The sequence below is a fragment of the Podarcis gaigeae genome, assembly GCF_964106915.1.
Source record: "Podarcis gaigeae genome assembly, chromosome: 1".
Classification (NCBI taxonomy): domain Eukaryota; kingdom Metazoa; phylum Chordata; class Lepidosauria; order Squamata; family Lacertidae; genus Podarcis; species Podarcis gaigeae.
The window spans coordinates 22,190,609-22,214,569 of record NC_139678.1 but is presented as its reverse complement, the minus strand read 5'-3'; the positions used below and the strand labels follow the sequence as shown (position 1 = coordinate 22,214,569).

Here is a 23,961-nt window from a genome sequence, read left to right as displayed (position 1 = left end):
ACTTGTTGGAACAGTCCGACCCAGAAAGGTTTTGCTATATTAAATAATACTTTTATCCGATGTTCAAGACAAAATAGAATGTGTTAAACATCCATTTGTTCTGGGATTTATTTATTTTTTAAAAAAAGGGAACAGCAGATATTTCAAAAGAGGATTAAGGTTAGCATTACGATAACAAGCCTCTGACACGGCCACACGGAGTTTGGGAACCTTTGCTTTCATTTTAGGTCAGTCACAGCTTACTGTGTCTAAAGATATAAAAATTCCAGAAATTCTGAAGCTATGGGAAAAGATGGCGTTTTTCCCTTGAGAGGTTTTCGGGGGGGGGGGGGAGAAATTTGAGGGGAAATTGAAAAATGTGTCATACTTCAAAGAAAAAATCAAAAAAAAATCTCACCCTTTATGGATCGAGTCACTTCGTTATACACCTTTAGGTGCCAGGCAAAAATTTCCTCTTTAATCAGGCCTTTGGATGATTTGATTGACATCCTATGTGCTTTTAAAATGTGCTGGAGGGGTTTATTGGATGATTGTTGTTTTTATTTTGATTATGTACTTTGTGGTTTTATACTCTGATTTCGTCCTGTGAACTGCCCTGAGACCTGCAGGTGTAGGGTGGTGTATATTCATCATCATCATCATCATCATATATTTTAATTTTGTTGTTATAAATAGAGATACAAGCTAGTGAACACCAAGGGACCTGTAGCCTCTGGTTTTGGCAGTTCATAAGGATCAATTTAAAAAACCAGAAGAAGCCATTAACATTAGAGTAAAGAAAAATGTCATGTATTCTGAAAATTATTATGCCTTGTTTCCAGCGTAGCACTAAGCCACCATACCATCAGCACAAGGATGTCCACTTGTGTGACAGGACTTCTGCTCCCCCCCAATAGCCCCCCCCCCCGGCCTTCCAATTCTAGCTGTGTCACCCAAACCCAAACAAAACAGGGTTAACCTTATGGTTTGTTGAAGCAAGTCAACTTCCAGTCAGAGTTTATGAAGCTGGGCTTAGCCAAATGGGCTTAGCCAAGGGAGGGCAGGGGGGGCAGCTGTCCCATTAAAATAAAAATAAATAGCAAATTGAGGTTCTGCCCCCCCCCACAAAAGGCCTGCCCCCCCCCACAAAAATCCTGGCTACACCCATGACTAACCATAGTTAAAATTAACTGCAATTCAGGATGAAAATGTCAAGCTGCATTTTAGACAAAACAGAGGTAGCCATTTCCATTCTCCTCATAGCCATACACTCCTCATAGCCATACCAAGCACACAAGGCCAACACTCGTTCTCGCTATGTCGAAATGCAGCCTTTGGCTTATGGGAAAAGGATACACTTATAGCAAATTGTGGCCAAATTAGTCACAAGACCATAGTTGTGAGCTGGCCAGAAATGTGACATATGTCCGAAACTGATGATCTGGGGGCTGAGGAATAGGGTGGGGGAGATTGTAGAAGGCCATATTTGAACATGTCTCAGTATCTTGATGGTTGTGAAGTTTCAACATGCCAATTGCAAGCTGAAGAATCCCTTGGTGGAATCTCCCACAAACTCTTAAGTAATTCTATGAATTTAACAGAATTACTCATAAGCTCACAGCTGTGAGCTGTCCAGTTCAAGCATAGCTTCTCTTTCCAAACTTGACAAAAGCACATGAGATGTGGCATGTATGAAAAGCTGGTGTAGGGTTGGGTTTTGGAAAGCCATATTTGAACATACCTTGATGGTTGCAAAGTTTCCATGCGTAAATTGCAAGTTACAGATCTTTCAATATTTTGGGAGGGGGAAAAAACTCCCAAAGAGTCTTATGTAATTCTATGAACTTCTTCCTGTTACTGAATTATTCAGAATAATCTTGTTTATGCTTCTGAAAGAGTGCCTTGCAGCAAATAATTCAGCACTGGGCCAGAACAATTCTTGTGGAATTCTGTCGGGACCTGTTCCACGGTTGATCAAGAGATATCTCTGTGTGTAGACAAACTGTCCCTTTTGGCACCAATGTTGTTTGAAACATAAACATTAATGAGAGTTAGTGACCCAGTTGAGGTTTCGAATACAGCAGATGTAGGACTAGAGGTCTCTAAAACAGATTATTTACCCAAGACCATCTCGTCCCTGGATTCCTTACTAGATCTGTAAACAACCCCAATCAAGTATTATAAATATCTTAAGTTTGAGAGGGTTAAGAATCTGATGGGGAATGAAGTACACATTCACTTGGGCTATCTTTAAATCTCGACACAGCCACTATCTTGAAACTCAACACTATTAAATGTATTTTCTTCCACTACCACACAGCAATTTTCGACTTTTGCATTTATAGCTAGTGAGATAAAGTCGGGGGGGGGGGGGATTGCAGCTCCGTGCCACCAAAAAATGGCTTCAGGTCACTTTTATAAGCATTGAAGAAGCCAGAGAGAGAGAAAAAAAAATCAGTTTTTGCACCTATTCAATACAACACATAGCAAGGAGGCTCATTAATTTCCAGCTCTAGAACAAAACCTTCAATGCAGTTGCTTTGATCACCTCTTACTGACTTAACACACTTGGGGCCGGGATGGGGGGGCAGTGTTTCCCCACCCCCACTACCACCATCAATTTCTGAATTCCTGGCTCAGCACTGTATCTGGAGAAACTGTTGTTACTACTCACATTTCTTTTGAGTAGCTAAAAGCCTCTTAGGCCCTCAGCTGCTAGTGAAGATGCAAAGTTCATTGTTGTTTTATGACCCCAGAAGATCATTAACTTGTGGTGACTAAATCTTCAGCAAGAGTCTAACAGTCACGGTCAAAATCGACCTCATACACCATCTGGAGCATAAGATGTGTGCAACTGCAGACACGCTTACGATCCACAAGGTGTCTGACCACCTTTAATTTCCCAGGGGTATCTGGCAACCCATTTATACCAAGGTGAACAGAAGGTAGCTCCCCTGTGCAAGAGCAAATGTGAATGAAATGAATGAAGGTGCAGTTGGAGGCCTCGATAATCTAGCCTATTGGCACTGGGGCCCATGAAAACAGCAGATTCAAAAGCACCCGAAAGATAAAGTATTAGTGGTCAACAGTCCTAAACTCACTCCATCTGAAGAATCTTAGCTGGCACAAAACCATTGCGCCTTCCTAATAGCAGAACTGCTGGAAGTTATTGTAGCACAAACCCTTATCTTATTCATTTTCATTTCACCTGAATATCAGAGAGGGATTGACTAAACTTCCTTTCATTTAAGACACCGGCATTCAAAAATCTCATTCTTGAACCTTATCAGAACAATCAGCCAGAGACATTCCGGTATAGTGACGCTTTGCTTCTAGATAAAGGGAAGATTGGCGGTGATTTACAGTGCTGTGGCAACTATATGAAAAAATTATTGATGTGGCCAGTAAATGAGAAACTTAGTCATAGTTACTCTATGACTAACAGGAACCTCCTGGAAGATTGCAGTGAAAAAAGAGCTCTGCCTCAGAAACACAAGTTTAGAAAAGTAGAATGTCAGCCTTGAATCATATGGTCCTTCCCCTCTCAAGTGTGAATTCACCCCAACAGCTTTTATCAACAGGTTTTTGATTTTAACTAGAATTGAAGCTGGTTTCAAGTCTGGTGGAAATTAAGGTTAGGAGAGGAGGAGGAGCACAAAACGATGAACCTAAGGGCATCTACACAGTGGCCCACTAAATGAATATGGTAAGCCCACAAAGCAAGACCGTAGCCCTCTTCTATTCTTGTTCCCTAGCAAATGGTAATCAGATATGTCATTCATTTTATTCATTTATTTTATTTTAAGCACTTATATACCACTAATCCATTTTTTAAAAATCAGACGGATTTGCAAAATTTGTATATAAAAACAATACAGTCGTACCTCAGAAGTCGAACGGAATCCTTTCCGGAAGTCTGTTCGACTTCCAAAATGTTTGGAAACCAAGGCACAACTTCCAGTTGGCTGCAGGAAGCTCCTGCAGCCAATTGGAAGCTGCGTCAGAGGTTTGGGTTCCAAAGAATGTTCGCAAACTGGAAAACTCACTTCCAGGTTTGCAGCATTTGGGAGCCAAAACGTTCGACTCGCAAGGCGCATGATCCAAGCTACGACTGTACAATAAAAACCATAGGAGGGGGGAGAGTTAAAATCGGAAATCAGGTAACTATCGTGGAAAGATGTATTCTTGCACAAATCTCTGTTGACGGAGTATTCCACAGGACTGGACTGATGACACTAAAGACTCAGTTTCTTGCTGTTGTCAAACGAGGAACATCAACTCAGGAAATTGCTGCAATGCTCCTGCAGATAATATCAGTGATTGAGCTGGAACATAAGGTTTCAAGCAGTGCCTTAGGCTTAAGGGACACATATCTAAGCCAGGAATTGTTGTTTGCATCCTCCATGTGCAGGTGGGAAGAAGTGAAACAGGCCAAAAGGACGCAATCACGGTATACCATTAACTATGGTTTACTGTCATGTGTGAATGAGGCCAATGTCCTCATTTTGGACTTGGATGCCCATAAGCCCTCATCAGCTGGGACGCAAACTGGGTGAAGCTCACAGGGTTCTGGTGGGAATAAAATGCCGCTCTGAGCTCGAAAGAGGGGAAGATGGCATGGAAAGACTAGGGGTGGGGGGAGACTCTGTGCCCTGGTACTTAAGCCAAATGCCACCACTGCTTCCTCTACCTACCGGTAATTGCACCATCAGCCTTGGCTCTGTTGTTCCATCTTCAGCACCAATGTGACTAACACACATCTGGTATGTATGGACTACCAGATATTTTGCAGAGGGCTAGAATACATTTTATGATGGCTTCCTTAATCAAGATCTGTATTCTTTCTACCCTATCTAGTAACTTGAATAACTCCAATTATTATTGTTATTGTTGTTGTTGTTGTTGTTGTTGTTGTTGTTATTATTATTATTATTATTATTATTATTATTATTATTTTAAAAAATGTTTCCATCATGGGAAGAGTTACTTCAAATATCAATTACAATTCTCTGGGTGATGGGTCAGGAAGAAATACTTTAGCTTCTCCAAGACATTGAACCTTTGTCTGCCAGGGAGATGGACAGAAGACAACACAGTAACAGCAGCAGTATAAAAAACAGGTTCAATTTTTGTGCATTTAAATTACTAACTCTTCTGTTCAAATGAAATGGGTGACACTCCCAAGTAATTTGCGTTATTTAAGTCAGTTTGATCATCTATTTATAAACTCATCATAGGGCAAGCAATTTTTTTTTAACTGCCTAGTGAGGAAAATGGAGGAACTTAAAATGAAACACCTAAACCGCAAATTTTTAAAATGCCAATTCGAGTTTCCAGATGCCTTTCTGGAACTTTTCTAGCATAGGTTAGCAGCAATAAATTTGATTTTTTTTTAAAAAAAAAGTTTATAACACAGTTACCAGATTTAATCAACTGAACTCAATAAGTTTGCTCAGTTCAAAGGGCGGGAGGGGAGCAATGGGAAAGATGCAGTTCAGGCTAACCCAAGAGCACCATCATCACTGTTGCATCATAAATACTCAAATAATTATCTCCTGCAGGATACTGCTGTCACCCTGACTCTAGAGACACCCACACACAGACATTGCTTCAGATTCTTCAGGAATGAATAACATGCAGTTAACTGAAAATATCTCCCAGTGCAACACATTAATACCATTCTTTGGTTTCGTTTGGGGGGGATGGGGGGGACGAAGCATCCCTCCACCCATGACTGCAATTTAATTATTCTTATGGGTTCTATAAACGCACTGGTTGCATTCTTAGGAACAGATTAGGGACCTCTAAACTGAAAGCAAGTGTTTGCATTAAATCACAGAATGCAGTGAGTGCAAAAGCTGTTTATTTTTGCAAATCAAACATTTGAAGTGCTTTTGCCCAATATTCGATGCACCAAACAAAAACTAGAATGCAACTTTGATTAAATAAAGAGAACCTCCATAAATACATTATCCAACATATACTTTATTTAACGTACTTTTCATTTAATTGCAACAGGCAGGGAGTGAGTATGGAGGAGAGAAAAAAGAAAAGAGAGTTTTAAGCATTTTGTTTTAAAGATTTATATACTTATGTAGGAAACTGTCTATTGGCTCTGGGAAGAAAACCAGGCTTCGGTTTTGATCAAAAGTTAGAAGGGAACATCAGACAAATAACTGGATAGCTCCCAACAGGTCTCTGCTTGCATGGCTGCAGCAAACTGACCTTTGACTATTTGCTGTTGGGCTATTACTGTCAGAAAGTTCTTCCTGATGTTTAGCCGAAATCTCCTTTCTTGTAACTTGAAGCCACTGGTTCGAGTCCTAGCCTCCAGAGCAGGAGAAAACAAGCTTGCTCCATCTCCCATGTGACAGCCCTTCAGATATTTGAAGATGGCTATCATCTCTCCTCTCAGTCTCCTCTTTTCCAGGCTGAACATACCCAGCTCCTTCAAGTGCTCCTCATAAGGCTTGGTTTCCAGACCCTTGATCATCTTGGTCGCCCTCCTCTGCACATGTTCCAGCTTGTCAATATCCTTCTTAAACTGCGGTGCTCAGAACTGGACACAGTATTTCAATATTCTAACAGCCTTACTATGAGGTAGTGTGTGGTGTCTGCCTCATACGGCATAGTCTGCCCATTGCCTCTTAAGCTAGCTTAGTGTAGTGGACAAGTTGTGGTGTCACCAGCATTGAAACCAGCTCCTCATAAGGCTTGGTTTCCAGACCCTTGATCATCTTGGTCGCCTCCTCTGCACACGTTCCAGTTTGTCAATGTCCTTCTTAAATTGTGGTACCCAGAATTGAACATAGTATTCCAGGTGTTAGTGCTGAAGGAGACTCTTGAGAGTCCCATGGACTGCAAGAAGATCAAACCTCTCCATTCTTAAGGAAATCAGCCCTGAGTGCTCACTGGAAGGACAGATCGTGTAGCTGAGGCTCTAATACTCTGGCCACCTCACGAGAAGAGAAAACTCCCTGGAAAAGACCCTGATGTTGGGAAAGATTGAGGGTACAAGGAGAAGGGGACGACAGAGGACAAGATGGTTGGATAGTGTTTGCGAAGCTACCAGCATGAGTTTGACCAAACTGCGGGAGGCAGTGGAAGACAGAAGTGCCTGGGGTGCTCTGGTCCATGGGGTCACGAAGAGTCGGACATGACTAAACGACTAAACAACAACAATTCCAGGTATGGTCTGACCAAGGCAGACTAGAGTAGTATGATTACCCCCCTTGATCTGGACACTATACTTCCATTGATGCAGCCTAAAATAGCAGTAGTTCTTGTTGCTGCTGCATCACCTATTTCACATTTGAGACGGCAGACATGAAAGTTAAGGAGCATCCTTGGAAAAGAGATGTAAATAAACCAACAGCCTAGATCTGAACTTTACATTCCTGCCTCCTTGCCCTGCACATTTTCCTGTTTAAATGTTACTTTACCACTCTCCTGCAGATGCCAGAGGTGCACACAGAAAGGATTTCAACTTGGAACCAAGTGAAACAGAATCCTGCCAAATATACCAACCAGGGGTGATGAAAATGAAGAATATGTTTAATTATCATGTCAGCAACAGACATCATGGTGGGAGTTGGCCAGGCAAACGTGGAGTTATGTTGGCTGTTACTTTTCAACTTCAAGGCAGAAAAGAAAAATATATTACAGGAAAAGGTTCCTGTGCCAACTCTCTCCCACTAAACAATGTCCATTGTGCAAATGTGTACATACAAGGGGACAGGCTAATAAGGAAACAAGCGTTTCTGAGTAAGTAAAAAAGCAATGAAAATAATTGGTGCAATTCCACTAGAGCCTTCTATCCCACAACTCCTTGTTGTGTTAATGCTCAAAAGATTGTTGTGTTAATGCTCAAAAGAGCAGATGTTGCCAATGTTGTACCCTCTAGATAGTGCTGGGCGACAACTCTCAACACACTTGACCTTTGGCCTTGCTGGCTGGGGCTGATGGGATTTGGAGTCCAACAACTTCTGGGGGGGTGCCATGTTGACCACTCCTGGTACAGAGAAATTAGAACTGCACTTGTTTGCCTAATAGCAAAAGTAGTACCTAACACTGATTTATTAAATGCATACAACTATCTTTTTTATTATTTATCTAATACCATTAATTAAATGCATACAACTATCTATTTTGGTTTTGATACGAGTTTTCCTTCACTTGTTAAGAGGCACAACTATCCTCATTTGAAGACAGGGCAGAGTTGAAATTTATAAGTTCCAACGTTTTTTATTAAAGGAAGATTCTAGCTTAATGACTCAGTAAAGTGACCCTCAGGGTAGCAAAAAACAACAACACCCATGTTAGAAACTCAGGTATGTAATCTACTTGCCAAATGGCACGTTAAACCTAGAATATGGTCTCCACAGTGGAATGTCTAGGCACTGTTTCTTTCCCTAGTGGAATTTATTTTTCACTATTATTTGTATTTACATTATTATTATTTCATTTCTATACTACTATATATTTAAAGAACAAATCTCAATGTGAGAATCGTGCCTGGCTAATTTCTAACACTGCACAAAACAGTGCTAAGTATTATTTACAGTTTATAAAGCAACAACAAACCATGACTTGCAGAGTTGTTTGTTCATGGTTAATAAACCACAGTTATTCCACTGGCCCAGATTCAGATGATTAATCAGTAAAGCATAATTATGAACCATGGGTTAGTGTTACGTGCAAACCAGGCCTATGCCTAAAGCTAACCCAGTAAACTGTAACAAAGCCTCTCTTACAGCAGGTTGATAGACACATATATGGTTTGAGACAGAATCACTCACTCAACAAAGGCTTTTCTAAAACACAATTCTTGCCAGTGGAACTTGCTTGATAAGCTTCAACACATTTAAAGTCTGATCCTACACAATATTGGGCACACTCAACCCCTTTGAAATCCACAGATGGAAGATGCAAGCCCTTTTAGGAGAACAAAAACCCAAAAGAAGAGGGGGGAGAAGCAGCTGCATTGGCTGCTACTATTCCTCCTCACCACTAGGGGCAGAAGTGGTTAATGGACTGGCAGTGGGGGGAAATGAGTAACTTGTACAGCAGCCAGTGTGCTCCCTTCCTCTGTTTTCACCAAAAAGTTCAGAGCTCTCACCTGACCAGGGGAGCCATGAGCCTTTGGCTGAAAACAAAAACCCAGCAGGAACTTCCAGAGTTGCTCCTTCTCTTTACTAGCAATTTTGGAGTTTCTAGGCAGTCAGAATTAGCTTGTGGTACACAAGGCAGTTCCTGTCCACTCCAAACCCACCCTTACATTGCCTAAGAAAAAGTCCAGAAAACTAAATGCCAACTAAGTTATACTCAAAGTAGACCCACTGAAATTGACAGGCCTAAACCAGTCATGTCTTTTCATTTCAGGGGATCCACTAGATACAGCCCCATGTGACTGATTTACTCAGGTCCTGGTTGTAGGCTTCCTAGAGACATCTGGTTGCCTAATGGAAATACCAGGATATTGGACAAGATCTAACAGAGCTCTTCCTAAGTTCCTAGTCTGGAGGGTTCCTTTTTCACTGGCGGAATCACCACCAAATCTGAATTGTTCCATCTTGCTTGCAAGCTTCCAATAGCTTCCCCTGGTTGGCCACTGTGAGAAGAGACTGCTGGCCTCCAGTTTGGTTCATCAGGGCTCTTATCATGTCCTTAATTCCCAGCATGGTGATAATGTCAAGATTAGATAAATTATAGTCCTGTATTACATGCTATTCAAGTACAAGAACTTCATTAACCCTGATGAACTATACTGAACTCTAAGGAAACCCAAGTTGCACTGCCTTATCCGGTTGTGCAATGAAATTTTTTTACCCACATACATGGAAAAGATTAGCATCTTTAAACTAGTAAGTAGCAGCTACTCATATATTTTAAGAGGATTCCTGCAGTTACTTTATCCTAACACGGAAGGACCAGTTACCATTTTTTGCACACTATATGAATGAAGTACAAAACACTGTATTTCAAAACCTTAAGTGTTCAGGAACTGCAAACCTTCAGTTTGAGTAATGATCTGAATGTCTGTGTTACGGCTGCACGAACAGCTAAATGATTGCAGGATCACTCGAGTGATTTTGCTCATTCTCAACGGACAGGTCCCAGAGGGTGGTTGCTTCTGATCTCCATGGGACTTTTTCTACAATGCCAGATTTCAAAGAAACAAAAGCCTCATGGAGACTTACTATATTTCACGCAATCCCTTAACCATGCAATAGACAAAGGATCTGGGGGTGGAATCACGCTTCCTATTTCTTATAGACATCTGCTAACCATGGTGTAGCATGGCATTCATGCCAAGTAAAACCTAACAACTGTTACCTAAAGAAGAAAACCCAATCTGCAAGCCAGATTCACCCCAGGATTTCAAACTCTGCTTAAAGCTAACCATGGTTGACATTAACTTTGATGCAGGGGCAATACTGATGGAACAGTGGTGAGGAATCCATGCAGGAAAGAGAAGGGAGGAACTTACAAACACATAAACATTGCCCTGGTTTGCACATACCACTAAGCCAAACTGCAGCTTAGTGTGAATGAGTAAACCAGTGGGTACACAGAGCAAAAATCACAGCTGCTATACTCCTCCCCCAGTCCTGCTACCCAGATCTTAGCCATGGTTTGGCTTACCATTATGTGCAAACCAAGACTCATTATATGCCTTGCTCCAAACTTGCCAGGAGTATAGCCAAGGTTTGTTCTTGACTTATTGCTAATGGTTTGTTTCAAGTGAAACAAACTACAGTGGTACCTCTGGTTATGTACTTAATTCGTTCCGGAGGTCCATTCTTAATCTGAAACTGTTGTTAACCTGAAGCACCACTTTAGCTAATGGGGCCTCCCGCTGCTGCCGCGCCACGATTTCTGTTCTCATCCTGAAGCAAAGTTCTTAACCCAAGGTACTATTTCTGGGTTGGCGGAGTCTGTAACCTGAAGCGTATGTAACCCAAGATACCACTGTATAAGCCCAGGCTAACATGCAACACTTAGCTCCAAGGAGAATGGAAACAGCAGGACTAAGAGGAGAATGAAACAGCTGCAATTTTCGCTCTGTATACACCAAAGCTTATTCACATGTGCCAAGCCATAGTCTGAGGTTACGCTACATGTAAAATTCACCATGATGTACATAGTGTACAGAATTCTATACTTCTCTTACCTTTTCCCCAAAGCTATGGAACCACTTTCCCCTACATACTAGACAAACCTGAATTTTAGGAGGAAGGCAAGAACTCTTTATTGTGAGTCATTTCCTGAAGATGAGGCTAAACTGGCACATGGCCTGGATTTCAACAACAAACACGCCAACCTTACACCAACCGCATGGGTGTTAAGATTTAGATTTCAGTGAGGTAGGACTACAGGTCAAAAGTAGATGAAGATGGGACAGCATTTGTAGATTCCTGTATCAGACAAGAACCCGAGACACCAGGATTCAAATCCCCACCTAGACATGATGCTCATTGGGTGACCTTAAGCCAGTCACTGCCTCTCAGCCTAACCTACCTCAATGGGTTGCTGTGGGAATTAAAAAAGGAGGAGAACCTGGGGCTCCTTGAAGAAAAGGTGGGGTAAAAATGCAATAAGTAAATATGTAAGTGGGCAACTCCATAAGGTAACTGGGATTCTCCACAAAGGCACAGGCCATGACACACTACGAGAAAGCAATTAAATTCAGCATTTGGGAAAAATACTCTGCAATGCAAGTTTACTAGCCATGGTGTATATTTCCACTGGATGCAAGAAGCTAGAATAATGCAGACACTGTTAGCTCTCACCTATCCTTTGTCACAGAATTTTTAGAATTTCATATTCAACAGCACACACTTAGTTCTTGGCATTGCATAACGCCAACAGCTCACTGCCTGGTTGTTGCAGGGTGTAACGCAATATGCTCCTTCCTCCAAAAGAGAAACAAAAGGGCTGAGGAACATTATATACTCATGGCATATAAAAGCTATTTGCAGACTTTTATGGGGAGAAAAGGGCAAATCTAAAATATTCCAACCTATTTCTTTGACTTTATGGACAAGCCTGTTCTGTGGCCAAGTTAATCCAGTTCATTTATACAATGTGGTCTTATATGAAGCAACGACAATATTTAACAATATAGAAAGGAACCTCGGAAGCTACCTTATTCAGGCATCAGACCATAGGTTCATCTAGCTTAGCACAGTTTCCTTAGTACAGCATCAGGATTTCAGAGGAGGAGGGGGGGGTCTTTCTCAGTCCTATTTGAGACGCCAGGGAACTGAACCTAGAATCTTACACTTGAATAAAACGGCTGCATATACAGTGGTACCTCTGGTTACGTACTTAATTCGTTCCGGAGGTCCGATCTTAACCTGAAACTGATCTTAACCTGAATAACCACTTTAGCTAATGGGGCCTCCCGCTGCTACCACACCGCCACCATGCGATTTCTGTTCTCATCCTGAAGCGAAGTTCTTAACCTGAGGTACTATTTATGAGTTAGGGGAATCTGTAACCTGAAGCGTATGTAACCGGAGGTACCACTGTACTTATCGTTCAGCAGCAGAGTGTATAGCTTTGTATGCAAATGGATCTGGGTTCAATCTCTGACATCTTCAGGCAGGACTAGGGAAGACCTTGAAGAAATTGTGCAAGTCAGTGTTGACAATACCAAGTTAGAGGGATCAGTGGTCTGATTTGGTGCAAGACCGGTTCCTAGGTTCCGTGTGCGAAGCATGTGCCCTACCACCAAGCTATGGCAGATGTTTATGCTAATGGAGCCATCAGCAACTGAGGGCCTGTGTCTCAAATCCGGCCAGCTGACCCTATGCTCTCATAATGACTACAGAGAAAACGTTCCGTTCCGACTAAGCACACAATGGCTGATTTCAAGAGGAAGGAGGAACAGAGACTCAAGGTTTTTTTTCCTTGCAGTTTCCCTCTCACTCTCGGCACAAGCATGACATCAGTCTGTAACTTTCACCCACATCTACCTGAGGTGATCTGGCTAACCTAGGCAAGAGAGCAGGGGAAGAAGAGAAATGGACTGTGCCCTGCAGTGGACTGGCTTCACATTCAGTTCAGATACCAGCCATGGGAAGCTGGCTTATACCAGTATTGTCTATTCTACACTGACTGGAATCGGCCCTCCAGGATTTCACCAACCCTACTTGGGGGCTGAACCTAGGACCTTCTGCTTACAAAGCAGATACTCTACCGCTGAGCTGTGGCCCACCCTCCTCATTCAACCACATCACAACTGTAGATCGTTTTTCCGCCTGGAATTCAAACACCCTTATAGCACTTGATAAGAAAACGCATGTTCCACTTTTTCCTGCGGCAGTGGCAATTCCAGCCATTTTACTGGTAGGGCTGGGCAATATATCAATATACTATCCAAAACCTGTTTGAAATCCTTATTGTGATATCGATTTCATAATTTTTGTCCTGGCAATATATCAGATGTCAAGGAAATAAACAACTATCTGACTTTTAAAAGACATCTGAAGGCGGCCCTGTTTAGGGGAGTTTTTAATGTCTGGTGTTTTATCACATTTTTAATATTCTGTTGGGAGCTGCCCAGAGTGGCTGGGGAAACCCAGCCAGATAGGCGGGGTATACATAATAAATTATCATCAGCATCACGAGTCATGGTGTGCGTTAAGGCAGGGTGATATGTCATCTAAAGCGGGTTTGAAGTCCATAACGTGGTATTGGTTTCATAATTTTTGATCTTGCAATATATCGTGAATTATTGAGGGGGGGTGCTATGCAAAAATCGCAATGCAGGAAAAACCGTGAAGCCAGTCAATGCCTCTACAGTAGTTCCATCCTTATTTCAGACATCGTTATGTATCAGTATATCACGATGTTTAGCTGGTGATATATCACCATGTTGAAAACTTGATACCACCCAGCCCTAACTGCTGGTGTTCCGCCCTCCCTCCCATCAACATGCTGCTAAGCCTTGATGGAAATGCTCTGCCTCATAGGAGGTGGCAGCAATGCTTCTGAATATCAGCTGTTGGAAACTGCAGGAGGGGTGAGCGCTCTTGTGAAGCAAATGCTGAAAGGCTTCGGCCTGCCCATTTGAAAGCTTTCCTTAGAGAGGTGAGGAAAGAGCTGTCCCCATATTAAACCTATTGTACCTCAGCTCCCAAATTAGACTGTAACGTAATAGGTTTCAAAGAGTCATCATCTCTGCTGCAGAGATCTCGCTTTGTCACAATTCAAAAGAACTCCATACAGAGGGAAATTAATCCATGCGGAGTATAGTATATTGCAGCGCTCTTCCTCAAAATGATCCCCCTTGCCCCCTCTTTTTTAAAAAATAAATCAATCAAAAGTTACGTCTTTGAAATGTTTGGGACAGAGTATTGCCTCCACGGGTATTCTGGGGTCGTTCCCCCTTAGACTCAGCCTAACTAATCCCTAACTAACCACATGGTAACAATACACACCCAACATTAATTCCTTAGCAGACAATACAGAAGTCCCAACCATTTCGGGGAGGCGAGGGTGTTAAGAACAGCCACCACAGTGCCTTCATCCCTGGCCATTGGCCAAACTGGCACGGAATGATGGGAGTTGCAGTCCAAAAAAAAAAACCATCTGTGCACCCAGAGTTGAAGATCACTGGGCTAAGAGATAGAAAGTGATTTCAGCATAGCTCACATCTGAAGTCACACCGGTAAGGCTGAGGTAAAAAGCTAACGATTTCAAAATTGTATACAATCAACAGATTAAAGGTAAAGGTAAATGGACCCCTGGCCATTAGGTCCAGTCGTGGCCGACTCTGGGGTTGCGGCGCTCATCTCGCTTTATTGGCCGAGGGAGCTGGCGCACAGCTTCCGGGTTATGTGGCCAGCATGACTAAGCCGCTTCTGGTGAACTAGAGCAACGCACGGAAACGCCATTTACCTTCCCGCCAGAGCAGTACCTATTTATCTACTTGCACTTTGACGCACTTTCGAACTGCTAGGTTGGCAGGAGCAGGGACCGAATCAACAGATTACATGAAGCCAATAAAGGACGGTTTTCACTGATCTCTTAAAGCAAACTTAGGGGCAGGCTGCACTAAACTCAAAAAATGAAGTTTCAGAGAGATTTGCATTTTAAGTTCTGGAAACACTGATATAACACTAGCATACCAGTGGCAAATGTAATTAATTGTTGCATAAGCACAGACCTGTTCTGTATACAGCAGATAAAAGACTTCAGTAATATGTTTAAGGGCTGGCGATTAGAAAGGATATTATTTTTTAAAAAATATCATTATTTTGAAAGGGGCAGTGTTTAACAAAGTGCTTCTGCTAGCACAGGAGTTTCTGCTTGCACAACATACCGTAACTTCTCCCTCTCCTCATGCCCTCCCCAAATCTGTTCCCGAGAGTTTGGGGGGAGGACCCAGAATAGATGGGAGGTGCGGGAAGAAGAGAGGAAGGGAAAGTTTCGCTCACACAGCCAAAAGTTGTTGGGATAGCGGAACTACTTCATTGGATACCCCAAAAAATATTTATAGGCTGCACAGCCCTCACAATGATAAAATGAGATATATTTGTAATGCTCTTCCATTCTTCTGAAAAAAAAAGTCATAACTTTCTGCAGCGTGGGGAAAAACAATGAACCACAGATGAGATGAGAATAATGACAGGGTGATGGTGTTGTCACACGGTTGCCCTGTAAAATGTGAGCAAAGCATGACAATTCCATGCTAACCACTCGTCCTGGAACCCAACTCTCCAAAATCCATTTCCAATTCTCTACCTACTGGCTCTCCCTTCTGGATAATTTGAGCTCAGGAGGCACTAACACCAAGCATTAAACTCTTAGTATTATGATGCCGGCATTATCAGCAAATCTTAGCGCATCAGCATACCAAAACATTTAGTAGCACCATTTCATCCCCACCTTTTAATATAAAACTTGCAAAAATCAAATTAACAGCTAGCACAAGAAACCTCACAGTTCTTAAAACCTGGTTAAGGCAAATACATTAATCCAATCTACAGCTCATACTCGATTATTAAAAAGCATCCTAGGGAACAAGAGCCGCTGTTCTTAAACTGTTCTTAAATGGGCTTAATTTTTACTTTGGAATCAAAAATAAACTCTTAACTGGCACGTGGCAAGCACCTGACAGAGAAAAAAACCAACTATCTAGTCTCTGCAAGTTCAGGATGGAAAGGGAAAGTTAATGAGAATTCCTGGGAGGATATGCAATATACTTCATAGCTATAAAAACGCTGATTAATGCTGCAGATTGTAATTAGTCTAATTTCTAATGCTTGGCATCTTGTCCCTAGTGTTCGGCACACAATGTGCAATAGTTTCTAATCCAGTTTACATCATATGCAAGATTCCAATCAATGTTTAATTACTAATTATTTTTATTTATTTATAAGACTATTTATAAAATGCAATGTCAAGGTGGTATGTAGTGAAATCATAGAACTTTAAAATCTTAAACTTATAATGTTTATAAGTTTATAAGACTTGTATACCACAACATTTTTTAAAAAAATCCAACATGTTTATAACCATGCAAACATACAATAAAAGCCACAAACAAAATATCAAAAAATCATCAGCCAATTTTTATTTTTTTTACAGAAGATGCTCTCTTAATTGTCTGCGTAAACCTGGCAACATAGTAAGGTTTTTAGCAAAGGTTTAAAAGTTAAAACAAATGGTGCCCGATGAATCCCTACTGGGTAATCAATAATATACAGAACAAATGACCAACACTGAATCAGATCAATTCTCTAAAAAAGCTTGGCAAAGAAATAAATAAAAATAGAAGGTAGCCTATTAAAAAGCCACGGTGGAAATTTTTCCAGCTGAAGAGTGGGATACGGATGCTTGGGGGGGGACGGACCACCAGAAGTTCAACTTCGGTTCCTTATGCACAATTGACAAAAGAAAACTGAATCTCTCTATAAAACAAAACATAACAACACTCCAAAAGTACAGCCATCATCCTCATGGAGCAATCAGTCAGTGCATCTGGCTGTTTACCAGAAGACTGCTGGTTCAAGCCCAACCAGAGACAGCTGTGGTCAGGATTCCTGCACTGCAAGGGGGTTGGAGTAGATGACCCCCAGGATCCCTTCCAACTCTACGATTCAGGACCGGAAGCTGCAATCGACAGGTTGCAAAAAATATTCCTACTGTCTGTTCCTCCTTTTCTGCGAGAAGAGGGCCAAAACACATGATCATCCTCCATATGGTTGGCTGCTCCCCCAATCCCCTCGATTTCTCCTCTCATCCAGTTCACCCAGATTGATTGCCATGACGACAAGTCGTGATTTGTGCATGTCAAAGACACTGCAAGCTTGCACTTGGGAATGCCACAGTTGGCTATGATGCAGTTTTGCAGAGATTATCTACCAAAACACATTTGTAATATATAAAAAATCAGTGTAGACATGTGCACGTTATACTTCTGCAAAGCTTTGCAAAGAGTAGAGTATTAATCAAAGAGGTTCATATGACCTCGTTGAAAAGTTCCCCCAACTGTGTGTCAAAATTGCCTCCATTATTATTTTTTAAAGAGCCTTCTCGGGTAACTTTTCCACGGTATGTTTAAGCTAGTGAGGCTGCTATCGTATTTCCATGTTGAGCTTTCTCTCTGTCCCTAAATTTTCAGGTGCTTGCGGGGGAAACACCAGAGTTGTCAGTAATGTTTTACTTACATAACACTTCCTGGTATGAAGAACTTACAGTTCTTATCTTCGATCTTCCCTACTTAAGAGATAAAGAGACTGACAAAGCGGCCTGCTTGTTCCTGAGAATTTCGTGACTTCAGTAGGAATTTCAGGCTGGGCCTCCAACCAAGTGAGGAGGTATATATCCGATGCTAACATACCTTTCTTAGATTTTCTATCGCACCTGTTTACAGAAACGAGCAAGGCTCAAAAGCACTTGTGACATCATATCTGAAAATGCTCTGCAGATGCAGATCGATCGTTCCTTCACAACCCAATGAAGGAACATCTCCACCCCATCGTTCTACCACTGAGGTCCAGCGCCGAGGGCCTTCTGGCGGTTCCCTCACTGCGAGAAGCTAAGTTACAGGGAACCAAGCAGAGGGCCTTCTCGGTAGTGGCACCCACCCTGTGGAATGCCCTCCCACCAGATGTCAAAGAGAACAACAACTACCAGACTTTTCGATGACATCTGAAGGCAGCCCTGTTTAGGGAAGCTTTTAATGGTTGATGTTTTACTGTTTTTAGTATTGTGTTGGAAGCCGCCCAGAGTGACTGGGGAAACCCAGCCAGATGGGCCGAGTATAAATAATAAATTATTATTATTATTATTATTATTATTATTATTATTATTATTAACCTGCCCTGCTTCTCCTCCATAACAAGCTGGAACCAAAAGCAGCCTGGGAAGAGGAGCTGGTGGTGGCAGAAGTAACAGGGAATAAGGGACCATAAGAAATCAGCTTTGGGGAAGTAAGATGCAATGGAATCAGCAGTCATGTTGAAGACGCAGGTGTTGGGTGCATTGGTCAACTTGCAGTAAGAAACATGGCTGTCTCTGAAGGTGGATACAGAGCACAGCCATTATAGCTAGTAACATACTGTACTTGTGACCCTAAAAGAACTGTGTTGATTGGCATTAGACTGGGCTTTCAAACCATGATTTGGAACCAAGGTTTTGACATGGATCTCCAAACCGTGCTTTGGGGCAATCCTGGTTAAATCAAGCCATATTTAGCCATAATATATATGTAACACTAAGCTACTGTTACAGTCAACTATGGAAGAGAGGGGGGAATCATTCATAAGAGGGTGCACAAGAACCCACAGTGTGCTGCTCCCTGATCACCAAACCATAGTTTGGAAATTAGGGACTGTGACATCTCAGCTGAGCAAAATAAGGGGCTCGTGCAATCACTCTCAATGTAAGTTACATGAGAACTGCTCAGAGACTGGAGAAAACCCTACCTACACCTTGAGGAGATTGTATGCTTTGATACAGGACATAGAAACATACTGGACAAATTCTACTAAATGGTCAAACTCGACTCATAATATATTCAGCAAGGGGATGGGGCTAGAGGAGGTTTGCTATCTCCTCCAGCTAAAAACCAGGTGGGAATATCCGGAAAGGAACGACTTTTCCCCAGTCTGCTCGCCATCGCTACAGGCCAATGGGGCTGGATATATACTGTATATACTATTCAAACTTGTCTTGTGTTGCACTTGCTAAAAAGGCTAAGAACTATTACAAGCACCAGCCTCAAAGAGATGAAAGAACCAGATACTAGGTGGACCAAGAGTCTGCCTTGATATAAGGCAGCTTCCGGTGTTTTTAAGTCCACATCATTAAGTGTTCACACTTAAAACAAATAAAAAGAAAGGAAAGGGCTCTGTCTGAAATCCCGGAGAGCCCACAGCCTTCCCAATCTGGTGTCCTCCGGCTGTCTTAAACTACAAATCACAAACATCCTTGACACTGCCCATTCTGGTTGGGGCTGACAATGGTTGCAATCCAAAACATGCAGAACACTGGGTTGGTTCAGGCTAGTGTAGACAGTCCCAAACTAGATGGACCAATGGTCTCATTCAGCACAAGGCAAGTATTTCTATGTTCTAGGACACATCGAGTTGCGTAAGTAACCCAAAAGGCTTTCCTTCGACTTGGGAGGACATAAAATTCCTTCGGCATATCCTCATAGGGCACTCTGCTCACACAGCTAGGATCTGCTCAGGTTCCCAGATGCTCACATCTAGTTGAATATCTTCCCCTCCATAAACTTGCGATGCAGCAGGAGGGGGAACAACGGCGACTACCCCCAGCATTTCGCCAGGGCCTTGCAGAAAGCACTGAGGAAGTTCATGCATTGCATTTTGAGACAAAAAGACTTGGAGATACTGCTTAGACAGTATAATCAAACAGATGAAATCTCTCCCTTTTTCTTTCTTTTTTGTTAAAGGAGCAGAGAAAGTACCCTTGGATTAGCAACACGGTCAGAATGTTGTCTGGGTGTTTAAGAATAAAGACTTGATTGTTCTCGCTTGCTTTTAACTTAAAATATTATCTGGAATATTTGATTTGGGGAATTCAGGTCAAGACAAGGGTAATAAGCAGCACAGAACAGTGGCTGAATAGAGCTGCAGCCACACATAACAGAAGTCATGGAAAACGGCCACCTTTGAAAAACAACTTCTTAAAGCTGGCAAAAAATAAAATAGTGTTTAACCATTCAAGAAGTCTCCCAAATAGCCGTATGAAACCCCCCACTGTCTTCAGCGAGACCACTATATAACTCAACCTTGTGTTATATACCAAGACAATAAGCTCATTCATTTCTTCAGTTCTTAGTAGCACGAACCATTATGTTACCATTTTGGTTCTCAACCCAAAGCAAAGTCTGTCTTGCTTTCCCCATTAATAAGTCCTAGAAGTCTTTGAACAGGAGCATGCAAATGTAGGTTTAATCGAACTCCCAAACAGCAAAGCAAAGAGAGATCCTTAAGTGCCTTTCACATTCTTTAGGTTTCTGCAAAAAGGCTCTTGCAACGTTTAGGCCCATCTTGGCTTGGGAGAGAACCCTTTCCAGGGCGTCACTTTCCAAGGGAGAAGGGGGATGAGGCTGTCATTGCAAAAAGATGCTTGGTCCAGGAAGGCAAAACTGAGAGAGGCAGCAGCGTGTTAGTTATTCAGATGTATTCAGAGGCTCGCTCTATTAGAGAGCTTACCAACATTCTGTCATTTTTGCCTATTCCAGTGTTTAGGAAACTGCCTCGGTGGACCAGTTTGCCTACGAGAGCCTTTACGCCGCAGGAAATTCGCAAGCAACAACAAGCGTGGCTGCAACTTTCCTCAATATGTTATTCAGGAACCTTGCACATGTCTACATAATCCCCAAAGCCGCACATTATAACCCATCTGTTTTTGGTGAATCAGGAGAGGGGTGGGGGGGGTGGAGAGGAAGCCAAGCAAATTATAAGCTTTTCACATCATCATCATGGCTTTGGGCACTTTTCCCTTTTTTTCTACCTTGATCAGGGTGTTGTTATGATTTGTAAGGCTGGATTTCCCAACTGGCAATTACCGAGGTTCTAAGCCAAGCTGCACTGTGCAACTGCTCCTTCAATTTGCTCACCAGACTATGATGATTAAGGAGCAAGAGGCCCGTCACATCCACATCCTCGGGAGAAGGGAGGGATGCTCAAGTGCCAAGTTAAAGAAGAGTCCCAGAGAAAAGGGAAAGGAAGGCTCTTTTGTCACAAACACGCACATAGCATAATAAACCGCCGATCATCGCTCCTTACCTGCAAAGCTCTGCGAACGCCTGGAAATTCAGCTTCTTGATTTTCTTCTCGCTCAGCCAATAGCCAACCCTTTTCCCTTTCAGAAACGTCTGCATCTTCCCTTCCACTTGCACCCTGGAGCAAGTTATTCTTTTGAAAAAAAGAAGAGGAGGAGCAGAAGGGTGCCTGCGCGTCGGGAAAGGCACCCCGTATGCAAAAAGGAAAAAGATGCAGGCACTCACTTGGAAATCTGCATATATCTCTCTATATGCACGCGCGTGTCTGTCTCTACAGGACACCCATTCAGGGGTGCCTGGGTACTCTGGAGGGGGAGGGGAAGGGCAGGTCTCTAAGCTTCCTGCTTCACATCTATTTGGGATTTCGCTCCTTTTAAGCAGCAGGACCCCTGGAGAGGGAGGCGGGGATGGCCAGGGAGGGAAATCTCTCAGCAGCCATCCGGAAACTTCGCCCCGCCAAAGGGCTTCTTGCAGGGCTCAGATCCTCCAGCAGCAGCAGCAGCAGCAAGTTGGGTGCAACCCTTTTCTGCAGGCCCCTCCGCGGCGAGGCGAATCCCGGAAGGCTCCGAGGCGACGGGAAGAGCCTCTCCGGCTTCTCCTTCCTCCCCTGCCCGTTTTATAATGGAGCAGGCGCCGAGGCGGAGGCGGAGGCTAGCTGCTGCTTGCTTGCTTGCCGCCGCCTCCCGCCTCCCAGGAGCCGCGATGGCCCGAGGCGGCGGGAACCCGGAGCCTGGACGGAAAAGACCCGGGCGAAGCTGGCGAGCCTCCGGATCCTCCTTGGTGCGCGGCTGCTTGCAAAGCCTTCTCCGCTTGCCCGCTATTCGCCGCCGCCGCCGCCGCTTCCACTTCCTCCCGCGACGCCGGTCTCCTCCTCTCGCCGCCCCCGGCCAGCAGCGAAAGGTTGGGGGGCGCCGGGAGGACACGCCCTCAAGCGGGGGCTCAGCGGAGCCGGAGAGCCCGGGGACGCGGCCGGCCTCCGCAAGGGGAAACCAGCGCGCCTCGCTTCGGATCGACGTCGCCGGAGCCAAAGAGGGAAGGAGAAGGGGAAGGAAGGAAACGGGGCCCGGGAATCGACGGCGCCGGCAGGGGGCAGCGCTGCGCGGACAGCGGCGTGCCGCTTCCTCGGATGAAACCCCCGCGGAGGTCACCGGGGACTGCTCGCCCGCCACGGGGAGACTTTTAAAAGAGACCCTGGTGCCTCCCCTCGCCGCCCCTGCGGAGGGTTCCTGTGTTCTGCTTTGCTCCCCCCCCCCGGGTGGCGAGGGTGCCTCTGAGCTCGTGCAGAGCGGCTCTTCTTCTCCCACTGTGGCAGCACATGGGCACGGCCAGGATTTATTTTATGGGGTGGGGGCAGGCTTTATGTTGGGGGGCAGAAGCGAGTTATCTCATACCCTCCCACATTTATCCGATGAAAATAGGGACGTCCCATTCCATCATCATAATTTTATTATTTATACCCCACCCATCTGACTGGCTTGCCCCAGCCACTCTGGGCAGCGTCCAAAACATATCAAAACATTAAACAATTAAAAAAAAAAAAAAAACACTTCCCTATACAGGGCTGCCTTCAGACAGCTTGTGGGTCGGATAACTCCATACCCTCCAACATTTCTTCTATAAAACTAGGGGGACATTTCGGGATCAGATCAGAAACTGGGACGGCTTCTGTAAATCAGGGACTGTCCCTAGAAAATAGGAACACTTGGAGGGTCTGTTATCTGCAACGCAATTGGTCAGTAATCAAGTGTTTTCGTTAATTTACTTGATTTGGGGGGCCGCTGTTCCCCAACCCCCACCCCGCTATGCCCATGTGACAAGAAGCAAGTTCAGATAGATTACATACACTCGCCCTGAGGGCCATGAAGTACCATTGATTCACCCCAATTTTAGACAAACCATGTGTGGAGCATGAGACTCTTAATCTCAGGGCATGGGCATAGCCAGGAAGGCAACTGCACACCCTAACAAAAGTCTCCCCCTCCAACAAAAATTCTGGTAAAAATGGTACATGTGTACCATTGACTCCCCCCAATTATAGACAAACCATGCCTCGTGGAAAGAGTAACTGGGGGGCAGGGTGCCAACTTGACAAAAATATTGGGGATCCCAGGTAAACCCTGCCCCACATAATCGCACACACCCCATTTGAATGGCAATGTCGATCAACTTGAGGGGAGGGAATGGCCTCAAATATTTTACAGGGAACTGCTACAGGGAAGCTGGCAGAGGACCTTCTTGGTGGTGGTGCCCGCCCTGTGGAACTCCCTCCCATTGTTACCCTACAAGGGAGGTCTGGAAATAATGCTGGTCCTTTTTAGCCAAATAAATACATGCAGTGTCGTGGAAAGAGCAGGCTAAGGTCAGTTGTGTATTGGAAACATGATCTGGGACAGAGGATGGGAGCATAGCTGTGTGTGTGCTGGGAATTCTGACATACTTCCTGGGCCAGGACATTCACCTGAGTCCCAGGTCATGACACCCAGGTATCACCATCAGATGTCAAACAGATAAACAACTATTTGGCTTTTAGAAGACATCTGATGGCAGCCCTGTTCAGGGAAGTTTTTAATGTTTGATGTTTTACAGCGTTTTTAGTATTTTGCTGGGAGCCGCCCAGAGTGGCTGGGGAAACCCAGTCAGATGGGTGGCATATAAGTATTATTATTATTGGGGTCCAAAGAGAACTTGGCCCCTAGGATTTGATGCTGAGG

General features: G+C 43.7%; 1 protein-coding gene across 1 annotated transcript in view; it reads right to left on the bottom strand.

Annotated features, from left to right (window-relative positions):
- ITPK1 (inositol-tetrakisphosphate 1-kinase) overlaps nucleotides 1-22,290 on the bottom strand; it is a 121,255-nt gene extending 98,965 nt beyond the window's left edge. The window contains exon 1 of the mRNA XM_083737035.1: nucleotides 21,255-22,290. Within this exon, the coding sequence (XP_083593161.1) occupies nucleotides 21,255-21,349 (95 nt within the window). The 5' untranslated portion in view covers nucleotides 21,350-22,290. The remainder of the gene's footprint in view (nucleotides 1-21,254) is intronic.
- Nucleotides 22,291-23,961: the final 1,671 nt, after the last annotated feature.